This window comes from Bombina bombina, chromosome 2 (assembly GCF_027579735.1).
Source record: "Bombina bombina isolate aBomBom1 chromosome 2, aBomBom1.pri, whole genome shotgun sequence".
Taxonomy (NCBI): domain Eukaryota; kingdom Metazoa; phylum Chordata; class Amphibia; order Anura; family Bombinatoridae; genus Bombina; species Bombina bombina.
This window is the reverse complement of record NC_069500.1, coordinates 836152021-836164221: the sequence shown is the minus strand read 5'-3', so window position 1 is coordinate 836164221 and position 12201 is coordinate 836152021. Positions and strand designations below refer to the sequence as shown.

General features: G+C 36.5%; 2 protein-coding genes across 3 annotated transcripts in view; one reads left to right on the top strand and one right to left on the bottom strand.

The window, feature by feature from the left end:
* HDGFL2 (HDGF like 2) overlaps nt 1–9110 on the bottom strand; it is a 159888-nt gene extending 150778 nt beyond the window's left edge. Inside the window, exons 1-4 of one of the 2 annotated variants that reach the window (XM_053703155.1) lie at nt 8958–9110; nt 7825–7901; nt 7543–7684; nt 7196–7372 (exon numbers count right to left, since the gene is read on the bottom strand). In XM_053703155.1, the coding sequence (XP_053559130.1) occupies nt 7196–7372; nt 7543–7684; nt 7825–7901; nt 8958–9029 (468 nt within the window). In that variant the 5' untranslated portion in view covers nt 9030–9110. The remainder of the gene's footprint in view (nt 1–7195; nt 7373–7542; nt 7685–7824; nt 7902–8957) is intronic. The other variant, XM_053703154.1, reaches the window with a different exon arrangement.
* A 201-nt stretch (nt 9111–9311) lies between these two features.
* Nucleotides 9312–12201, top strand: part of UBXN6 (UBX domain protein 6) — a gene marked incomplete at its 3' end in the record, with an annotated part of 289209 nt that continues 286319 nt past the window's right edge. The window contains 1 exon segment of the mRNA XM_053703152.1: nt 9312–9608. Within this exon segment, the coding sequence (XP_053559127.1) occupies nt 9526–9608 (83 nt within the window). The 5' untranslated portion in view covers nt 9312–9525.

Below are 12201 nucleotides of genomic sequence, written 5' to 3'. Positions count from 1 at the left end.
GAAAGAAGAAAAAACGATAATAGGAGTAAATGATAAAGTTGCTTAAAATTGCATGCTCTATATGAATCACGAAAAAAAAAAAAAATTGGGTTCAGTGTCCCTTTAAGTACTGGCAGAAAGTCTGCCAGTACTAAAATAAAAAGGTTTTTTAAATAGCATATTTACATATGCTGCTGTGTAGGGTCCCCCCTTAACCCCCAACCTCCCTGATCCCCCCCCCCAAACAGCTTTTAAACCCTCCTCCTCTACCTTATTTGGAGCCATATTGGGTACTGGCAGCTGTCTGCCAGTACCCAGTTTATACAAAAATAGATTATTTTTTTTTTTAACTTTTTTTTCCTGTAGTGTAGCTTCCCCCCCCCCAAAGACCATCCCCTCACCCCCTCCCAGATCCCTTAGCTATTTAATTAACCCATTCCCTCTCCCCTTTCTCCCACTTATAAGTATACATTTTTACTGTAGTGCAGCGGTTCCCACCCGCTCCATCCCTGTGCACGCGCCCACACGCCACCCCCGGCGACCCCACCCCCTCTTAATCAAAGTAGCCAGAGATGGCCGCCCACCCACCAACGATTTTCGGCCATCGATGTCCGGTGCAGAGAGGGCCACAGAGTAGCTTCTCTCTGCATTGGATGGGGAAATATTTTTATTGCAGGATGCCTCGATATCGAGGCATCACTGCAATAACCGGAAAGCGTCTGGAAGTGATCAGGATCGCTTCCAGTCGCTTTAAACCCCTAATGTCGTACAGGGTATGTTGCTGGTCTTTAAAGACCAGTTTGTGCAAGACGTACCCTGTACGAAGTGTGTCGTTAAGGGGTTAAAGGGATACAAAACCCAGATTTTTTTCTTTCATTAATTCAGATAGGAGCATGCAAATTTTAAGCAAATTTTACTCCTATTATTTTTTCTTCATTCATTTGCTATTTTTATTTGAAAAGCAAGAATGTAAAGCTTAGGAGCCCGCCAATTTTAGGTTCAGAACCCTGGATAGCGCTAGCTTATTGGCGACTACATTTAGCAAGCGCTACCCAAGTGCAGAACCAAAAATGAACAGGCTCCTAAGCTTACATGCTTTTACAAATGAAGATACCAGGACAATGAAGAAACATTTACAAAAAATCTGGGTTTAGTTTCCTTTTAAGTTTGAACAAAGTTTCTTTTTAATTTAAATCTTAAATTTCATAACTTTGAAACAAAAAAAATATTGTGCTGAAATGTTGCAGTTTTGTAGCTATTACTAGTGACTACAAAACTGCCAAATTTCAATTAAATTGGTCAAGCCATTTTAAAATGTATTTAAAAAGGGACAGTCTACACCATAATTTTTATTGTTTAAAAAGATAGATAATCCCTATTCCCTACTTTTGCATAACCAACACAGTTATATAAATACACTCTGTGATTATACTGTATCTAATACTCTGCAAACTGCCCCCTTTTTCAGTTCTTTTGACAGACATCCATTTTAGCCAATCAGAGCTGGCTCTTCTGAACTCCACGTGCGTGAGTACAGTGTTATCTATATGACACACACGAACTAACACCCTCTAGTGGTGAAAAACTGTCAAAATGCCCTGAGAGAAGAGGCGGCCTTCAAGGGCTTAGAAATTAACATATGAACCTCCTAGGTTTAGCTTTCAACTAAGAACAGCAAAAGAACAAAGCAAAATTGGTGATACAAGTAAAATTGAAAATTGTTTAAAATTGCATTCTCTATTTGAATCATGAAAGTTTATTTTGGACAAGACTGTCCCTTTAAAGTAGAAAAAAAAGTGTTATTTTTTTTTAGAAAAATTCCATTGACTTATAATTGTGATTTGTGTCAAGTTCTACAGCTGACATGCCTGAATGTATTTTCATGATGGCTGTACAGTTGGTCAATTATGTCACCAATTAACATTATCACTGTAGCTGAAGTTCCGGAGTCTGTCAGCAGGGGCAGCCTACAATAAGTATAATCAGTGCTTTATGGTGATCTTATGGGATTTTACTGAAATCTCGCAAGATTTCATAGTAAAACTTCCTTAACGACCATTGCCGTACCCTGTATGTTGGCTGTGTCCTGGGTCGTTAGCGCACCCGTCTCAGCCCTGTCAGTGCAACCGTTCTATTTCTGCATGCCTAAGTAGTGAGGCAGTGGAGAAATAGCATAAGATAGAGGCTAGCAATTGCAGGGACAGGGTGTCCCTGTGATCCCATGCCTGTCAGTGGGAAGCCTCCATTCATGAGATACACGCTGCAATCAGCAGTACAGTAACCGAGTATACAATCAGTGTGACAGCCAGTCATAGTAATTGTATACCTAAAGGGACAGTGTGCTTTAAATTTTTATTGTTTAAAAAGATAGATAACCCCTTTATTACCCATTCCCCAGTTTTGCATAAAAAAACGCAGTTATGTTAAAGTGATGGTAAATCCAAGCGTTTAAAAAAAAAAAAAGCTAGGATTTACCATCACTAAAAATAATGTGGAGTTTCATTGAACATTTAGTTAAAAAAAAATGGAGCTAAATTCACCCTGTCTGTGCCACAGCAGCTTGCAAAAGTTAGAGCCTCAGGCCGCCGACGGCACACCGCTTTTTAACCAATGAAGGGACATTTCCACTTCTAAACCAATAGCCGTACTTGTCATCTGACAGTGTTCTGTATGCTAGCACGGCTATTGGTTTAGAAGTGGAAAAGTCACCTCACTGGTAAAAGAGCACTGTGCCATGGGCAAAGACAGGATGAGTTTTTTGTTTTTTCTTTTCTTACTAAATGATCAATAAAACTCCACATTATTTTTAGTGATGGTAAATCCTAGCGTTTTTTTTTAAACCATCATTTTAATATACTTTTTAGCTCTGTGATTACCTTGTATCTAAGCCTCTGCCGACTGCCTCTTATCTCAGTTCTTTTGACAGACTTGCATTTTAGCTAATTAGTGCTGACTCAAATAACTCCATGGGAATGAGCACAATGATCTCTATATAGCACACATGAACTGGCACTGCCTAACTGAAATACTGACAAAATGCACTGAGATAAGAGGCGGCATTCAACTGCTTAGAAATCAGTTTATGAGCCTACCTAGGTTTATCTTTTAACAAAGGAAACAATGAGGACTGTCACAATCCAAAGGCTTAAAAAAAATATACACTTTATTAAAATAGGTTTTAAGTTATAATTGCACAAGGAAGAACAATTCCATTAACATCTCTTACACATTTTTCACCTCCCACGGGTTCCTACTCAAAGCTTTTAACAAAGAATACCAAGATAAAGCAAATTTGATGATATAAGTAAGTTAGATTGTTGTTTAAAACTGCATGCCCTATCTGAAACACAAAAGTTTAATTTTGTCTTCAATGTCCCTTTAAAATTTGATTACATAGGATTATACTTGGTTACTCTTGGTTATCTTAGTTGAAAGCTAAACCTAGGAAGGCTCATATAATACTTTCTAAGCCCATTTGTATTTGCTTTTCACAACAGGGAAGAGCTATTTCATGTAAACCATATAGATAACATTGTGATCACGCCCGTGGCAGACCCTGCACTACTAATTGGCAAAAATGAAAGTCAATAGATAATAAATAAAAAGTCATGTGATCAAGGGGCTGCCAGAAGATGCTTAGCTACAAGGTAATCCCAGAGGTAAAAAGTATATTAATATAACAGGGTTGGTTGTGCAAAACTGGGGAAGGGGTAATAAAGGGATTATCTATATTTTAAAAACAACAACAATTCTGGTGTTGACTGCCCCTTCAATTGTAGGAGAAATATTGAGATCTCTGAATAGCAGTGATAGATACATGATTGCTACAACAATATAACATTGTTATCTATATTTTTAGTATCTGTTACAAATTAAATCGTATATTAAATGGACACTGAACCCAATTTTTTTCTTTCATGATTCAGATAGAAAGTTGCTGAAAATGTAATGCTCTAATTTACCCCTATTATCAATTTTTCTTCGTTCTCTTACTATCTTTATTTTAAAAGCAGGAATGTAAATCTTAGTGGCCAGCCCATTTTAGATTCAGCACCATGGATAGTGCTTTGCTTATTGGAGGCTTACATTTACCCACCAATAAGCAAGCATAACCCAGGTTCTCAACCAAAAATGGGCCGGCTCCTATGCATCACATTCCTGCTTTTTAAATAAAGATAGCAAGAGAACGAAGAAAAATTTATAAAAGGAGTAAATTAGAAAGTTGCTTAAAATTGCATGCTCTATCTGAATCATGAAATAAAAAAATTGGGTTTAGTGTCCCTTTAAAATAATAGTGAAATAAGATTTTGAACATTAACAGAATTAAACTATGATAATATTGTACAGCGGTCACATATATAAATTAGCTGTATTTGGGGCTTTTAAAGAGATATAACCTCATTATTCAAGTAACCATGAAAAATTCAATCTTATATGATAACTATTGAAACAAGATATTTTTATTATGAGCCGTAAGAATAAGCTTATATTTATTTTAATTTCTTAGGAAATTAATTGGGACAAAGATGACATTTAAACCAAAAGTTTTCTATCAAACGTTTAAAAGTGTTCCTACTCCCTCCTTGGGAGCTTTGCATGGTATCAACAATAATATCACTGATTACGTCACACATGACAATATCAATTAAATCACTGATTAAATCACACATGGCATTGTTGATGACTTCATTCCTCATTAATATTACTAGAGAATTTTATATATATATATATATATATATATATATATATATATATATATATATATATATATATATATATATATATATATATATATATATATATATATATATATATATAATCTGAATATGAATAAGCACTCGCTGGATTTCAAAACCACAAAAATTTATTCGGCAGTGAAGGGGTGAATGCCCCGAAACGTCACTGCCGAATAAATTTTTGTGGTTTTGAAATCCAGCGAGTGCTTATTCATATTATTCATTCCGTTAAGCACCCTGGTCTGTGTCTGGGTTGGCAAGTGAGAGTGCACTACATTGAAATATATATATATATATATATATATATATATATATATATATATATATATATATATATATATATATATATATATATATATATATATATATATCCATCCAATTTCCAGTTCAGCCCACCAAGAGATAACAGCCTGGGTGCAAATATAGGAAGCATATAAGACAAATGTAAATGCACTCGCAGGACTTTCACAAACTCCTTTATTGGAACGTTTTCGGGGTTCACAACCCCTTCATCAGCATAAATACATAAACATACCTCAAACAATTTATAGTGTTTCAAATACCACTCATGCACATGCATGCACACAAGGACTGTTCTCATCATAAATTGAAGGTGATCAGAGGGTATGAGCAGCTTTGAAACATCAGTAAACCCATAGATTTATGCAAGCCATATGGCTAGCAAGAATATTAGCTAAGTGGTGAAAAGGTCACCGCAAGAAAAAAGAGAGCACATCAAGTGGAGCTTAAAGTAAATTACAGATCAGAATTTAACTATTCCAGCAAATATATATCAATTTAAATTCACAGACATAAATAAAATAAACAGCACAGATTTTAAATATATTATTCTGAAACAGTATGTTTACCATCATTTTAAAACACAGAGAATCAGTCCGAGATATATATATATATATATATATATATATATATATATATATATATATATATATATATATATATATATATATATATATATATATATATATATATATACACACACACACACACACACAGGTATACCTCACTTTACAGCGCTACGCTAATACAGCGCTCTGTGGAGCTGAAGTTCAACCTCCAAGAATTTTGAAACAGTGCTGTAATCATTGTGATATTGCAAGAAAGGTGACTGGCTCCATTTTGTTATGCAAAGTTCACTCTGTTTACAGCATTACAGTGCAATTGGCAAATTGTACTACAGTAATTGTCACTATTTTACAGGTACAGTATTTATTAAATACTAATTGAATACTGTGCTAGTGTTAAACTAAACGTAGCACTATTGCACACCTAATATATGTTAGTTCCAACATGTTTTCAAGTTTTTAAACACACTGGCAAGTGAAAAGAAAGCTAAAACTGCCTTGTTTCACTTTAAGGCGGTTTTCACTTTACAGCGGGGCTCCGGTCCCTAACCCGCTGTATGAGCGGGGTATACCTGTATATATATATATATATATATATATATATATATCTCAAACATATGAGCACAAATATATATTCACACACATATACATATACATTCACACACATATACATATATATACATATATATATATATATATATATATATATATATATATATATATATATATATATATATATATATATATATATATATATATATATATACACATATACACACACACACACACACACACACACAGAAATGCACTCACAGGAACGAACAACCAGCTCAATTGCATTGTTAGTCTGTCCTATGGCGATTTACCACCAGTAATGCTTTTTCACAGAGTAGAACTTTCCTGTAGTATATTAGTCTGATCCCACCTATTTCGGTCAGTCCAATGCCGAAATACCAGGCAATTCCTCTCTGAACAAGGAACACAGCAACTCCAGACGATTGTTTCGGCCTTCATTGGGCCTCGTCAGTGAGGTAGAAAAACCTAGGTTTGCTTGTCCAAGATGCATGCAAAAAAATTATATTGGTACACAGCATATAGTGCTGCCACTGACCAACACTAAGGGCTAGATATATCAACTTGCAGATGGACAAGGTTCACATGTTGTTAACATGTTCCCATTTCATCTCAAATTGTGGGGCACATTTGTTCCTTATATTTAATATTGCTTGAGCAACCAATTGTGCAAGAGCATGGCTTGTCAATTACTTCATTCAAATGAGTCTTAGTTGTTGGATGAATTTAACCCCAGTCAGTGGAGAGGGTTTAGGAAGCAGCAGTTTAAAAAGCTGCTCTATAAATATCAGTTGCAGGCTGAAATGAGCGTGTCGGCAACAGATCAGGACATTCACATCATGATAAATAGATCCCTAACACTATACGGTCTGCAAACTGGTTGTTTTTTTAGCAAATTATTGCCAATCTGGTCACATGCTCTCAAAAGTTTCACCACCCTTGATCTATATCAGCAGAAGAGCACTGATTATATGGCAACAGAGGGAAGTCCTACCAAGTCCCACAAAACATCATTACATTTTGCCAAGTGGCTATCAGTACCTTCGCTACAGGAACTTTCCTCTTCACTGCTCCTTTCTCACTGCCTTCTTCCTCCTCTTCATCCTCACTGGATGCCCCAGGAGTTGTGGGTGGTTTGGAAGGGATAGCATCATCTCCCCCAGCATCATTTACTGCTGCATTTTCCTCTGGCACGTCACTGTCGGAGGAACTCACCGCCTAAGGATAAAAGCACAGGGTAAAATCAAGGGAATGGAACAGTCTTAGATGACTGTAGCAAACAACCATATGAATGTCTATATTCACTGGGTTACACAGCCAAATTCACCATAGGAAGGCATACTTTGAATACACAGAACAGCTGAGGGAAATGCAAGGAGGGCACTCACCGGTGGTGGTATGCTGTAGCTGGCTTGTGGATTACTCTGGATCTCCCACAATCCTTCATTAAAACCCTTTCTCTTGTTAGGTTTTCCATATTTATCTTTATACTTTTCATATAAGAACAGATCCTTGGGCCCTAGGAAGGCTCTATGCATGAAGTGGGGGAAAGAAGCGATCAGAAGTTTGTGCATGTAGAAATGAAGACAAAATGGGTGACAAGCACATAAACCTAATATAGTTTTGTCTTAAAATTGAAGGCTGAAAGAGCCGACAAGGCAGTTACTTACGTCTCATGAGTCCCATAAAAGAATATAGGATATTTGTTGGGTGGAGGTTTCACTGCCCCATCATTGACATCATCAATCTGAGGAAAACAAAACATTATTGTGTGATCGTTTTATACCTGAAGCTCATTCACTTTGCAAAACACTCAAAGCCTCAAACTTATTGATTAGACCTAATAAAGGGACATGAAATGTTCATGGTTCACGTATAACACACAATGTTAAGATGCTTTTTAATGTATTTCTATTATTAAATGGATTTTGTTCTCTTGGTATTCTTTGTTGTGGCTGAAGACCATCAATGCACTACTGGGAGCTAGCTGGCAAATGGTGGCATGCACGTATATGCCTCTTGTCATTGGCTCACCCCATGCGTTCAGCTAGCTCCCAGTAATGCATTGCTGCTGTGGAGCTGACTTTAACTATGTGTTTAACACATTTTGCGGGGAATAAACATATCAATGAAAACAAAAGTGCAATAATAAAATACTATGACACATTAAAGCATTTTCATATTCATGCCCTTTTAAAATATAGATCATGAGCCCCAAGGGCAAATAAACATAGCTAACTTGTCAGGTGCAACCAAACTAATATGTCCATTCATTCTTCCTTCCCACTGAGCTTCTATTTACAGACTTGGGTGTTTTGCATATGTATTTAGCATGTGGAGAACTGCCATCTCCTGCAGCCCATGGGAATATTCCCTTCACCTTCATAATCTATTTGATACAATTGTGTTGACTGCGATGTGTAAAGTAAACTGACATTTTCAGCCAAATCTGTTCAGCTACTGCAAAGTTATTACCTTTTCAGAATCATTATTTAATACGAATGAAATAATTACATTCCAAATAGATAAAGTGATCGAATTGCTACAATATTATCTGCAAACTCTGTATTTTGCAGTGTAGTAAGCAGGCTCCATATAACTTGGTTGCGGACTTCTTTCATAAAATATGAATGAAATGATGGCTGTACATTAAGATAAAGTGATCCGATTGCTACAATGTCTTTGCAAAATGTGTAGATCATTGAGAATATCTCATATAGTTTAGTTAATAGGCTCCATACAACTTGGCAGTGGAGTAATTTCATATGACTTGATTTCCATAGTGTCCCCTTCATTCTCTTACCCGGGCCGGCCAGTGCGGGTATCCTTTCATCTTGGCGAACACCAGATCCCCGGGCTTAAAGCTGTGCGGCATGACTGTAACTGTACGACCGCGGCTCCGGCCTCTGCTCAGAATCCCCCCTTACTCTTTCGCTCTCTTCGACGGAAATCCCACCCCTGAATTCTGACTGGTTAGTGTATGTGCCGCTCTCCTAGGAGCCAGTTCTCTAATTCGCAGACTTGCCATGGTAGGCGTTCCACTCGGAAAGCAAAGCGAAGGGGGTGTGAGGTCACGTGACGAGAATAACAGCCCGTGATATACATCATGCAGGACGTTATCGCTTTAAACAAACGTCACTTCCTAGAGAAAATCGAGTCAGTTCCGGGTTACAATTATCAGAATCCCGGAAGTTGCTTACGTTTCGCGTTAAACACAAGAGCTGTCACAAGTAGTCGAATGTCTAGATTTCATTATCTTACTGTGTTGTAAACTAGTTTGTTTATCTTTTTAAAAAGTAAACCCCAGAGTCACAAGCCACTTATCCCCTGTACGCTAGGGCTGCCATCTTTTCTGGAAATAAATCGCTGACATGAAGAAATTATTTCAAGGAATTAAGACTGACGTCAAATTCAAAAGTGCGGGTCCAGGGCACAAACTGAACGAGGAAAAGAGGTACAACTAGGGGGAGATTATAGTAATTTAGGATGGCTGGTTACGCATATTTTCAGGAGCTTGGGTCTAAATGATATGCCTATTTTTAAAAATGTATTCCAATTAGCAGTTACCATAATCAGTGCTTTACTAATCTCACAAGATTTCATAGTAAACTTCCTTAAAGGGACAATAGAGTAAAAAAAATATTTCATGATTTAAATAGGGCATGTCATTTTAATTAACTTTCCAATTTACTTTTACCAATATTGCTTTCTCTTGGTATTCTTAGTTGAAAGCTAAATTTAGGAGGTATGTATGCTAATTTCTTAGACCTTGAAGACTGCCTCTAATCTGAAAGCATTTTGCCAGTTTTTCACCACTAGAGGGCGTTAGTTCATGTGTTTCACATAGGTAACATTGAGCTCAGGCACGTGAAGCTCCTAGGAGTCAGCAATGATTGGCTAAAAATGCAAGTCTTCAAAGGGAAAGGATGTGTGATGGCACTACTTTGAATATTGAGGGATGGGCTGGTTAGTAGTCAAAGAAATGGCCTTAATGGTAGTAACTGTAGCCCTTGGGTGCTGTGTACTGATTCACAGTAAAGTTTAAGTAACCAGGCGGTTACACAAAAAGAGTACATATAAAAGCACTCACTCCCTCATTGGTGTGTAAAGGTGTGGCGTGGTGTGCATGAAAAATAAGGACACATTAAAAACGTAACACTTTAATAGATTGATTAAAAATTGGGCACACTTAAAAACACTAGAGAACTATTAGGGAATACTGGATAATAGATCTGAGATAGTATCTGTCCACGTGCAATAATGGTGGTGATTGGTCAGGTATTCTGTGAGCAGAACTGGGGTCTTAATTATATTATATAGATAGACCAGGTGTGAAATAAGTATATTGGTATTAATGTAGACACTGGTCAACACACGCGGGACTAATAAATTAAATCAAGTCCTATCGTATTATATGCAGAAAATGCTATGACATTATCTACTGTCCTAGTACTATTCACATAATATAGTGTACTGTCAGAGAATCTGAAGATGTCTGTGAAACGTCCTGTGAAAAATGATGTATTGTTACGATAGGGGATGCTGGTCTGTAGCCAAGCTGGGTGGTATATGGAGCAACAGTAATGATTGTATCAACTATAATAGTAGCAAAATTAATTAGAATAGCCTGAAAACTCAGGTTAACAGTGTGAAAAATATTGAAATGCCTTCCTGAGAAAGCTATTTGTAAGCGTTGTACAGTTTAAACTAGAAGTTTATTAATGGGTTAATCACTGAAGTAGTCAAATATAGAGGCTATATAGTGATGTAATAAGGTTATTGTATTACGATGTTAAAGTATTACTTGCAATACTGAAAAGTTGTTCACCATTCAAATGAATAATTTTAAGGTTACCAGAGATCTTGCAAGAGTTAATGTTAGTAATATTGAGCCTGGCTAAATTACAGCCTGGTACTTATAACATTATTGCATTAAGAGTAACTCTAAGACCACATATAACTCCGTTTGTGCTGTCGCTAGTTGTAGTAACAGAGTAAATATTAAACTATACGTACTGCTCGATATATTAACAATGGGTTATAAGGAAAGCTGTGTGCCAGTGATTATGATACTTTTGTAGTAACATAGTTTGACCAGGGGAAACTGCAGCTGTCCCCCTACACCGTGCACCACTGGATACTAAAGTGCTGTATACCATCAACATTGGAATACAGTGATATGATACAGTATCATTGCAGAATTCTGAGTTCATGACTTAGTTCTGCTATAAATTTGCACAACTTATGTAACCAGTCCTTATAATACCCTAAAAATATAGTTAATTATCATGTACTGAAAGCTTTTAGAATATAGTTGATACAATCATTACTGTTGCTCCATATACCACCCAGCTTGGCTACAGACCAGCATCCCCTATTGTAACAATACATAATTTTTCACAGGACGTTTCACATAGACATCTTCAGATTCTCTGACAGTACACTATATTATTATGTGAATAGTACTAGGACAGTAGATAATGTCATAGAATTTTCTGCATATAATACGATTGGACTTGATTTCATTTATTAGTCCCGCGTGTGTTGACCAGTGTCTGCATTAATACCAATATACTTATTTCACACCTGGGCTATCTATATAATATAATTGAGACCCCAGTTCTGCTCACAGAATACCTGACCAATCTCCACCATTATTTCACGTGGACAGATACTATCTCAGATCTATTATCCAGTATTCCCTAATAGTTCTCTAGTGTTTTTAAGTGTGCCCAATTTTTAATCAATCTATTAAAGTGTTATGTTTTTAATGTGTCCTTATTTTTCATGCACACAACGCCACACCTTTACACGCCAATGAGGGAGTGAGTGCTTTTATGTGTACTCTTTTTGTGTAACCGCCTGGTTACTTAAACTTTACTAAAAATGCAAGTCTGTCAAAAGAACTGAAATAAGGGGGCAGTTTGCAGAGGCATAGATACAAGGTGATCACAGAGGTAAAAAGTATATTATTATAACTGTTGGTTATGCAAAATTGAGGAATGTGTAATAAAGGGATTATCTACATTTTTAACCAACAAAAATTC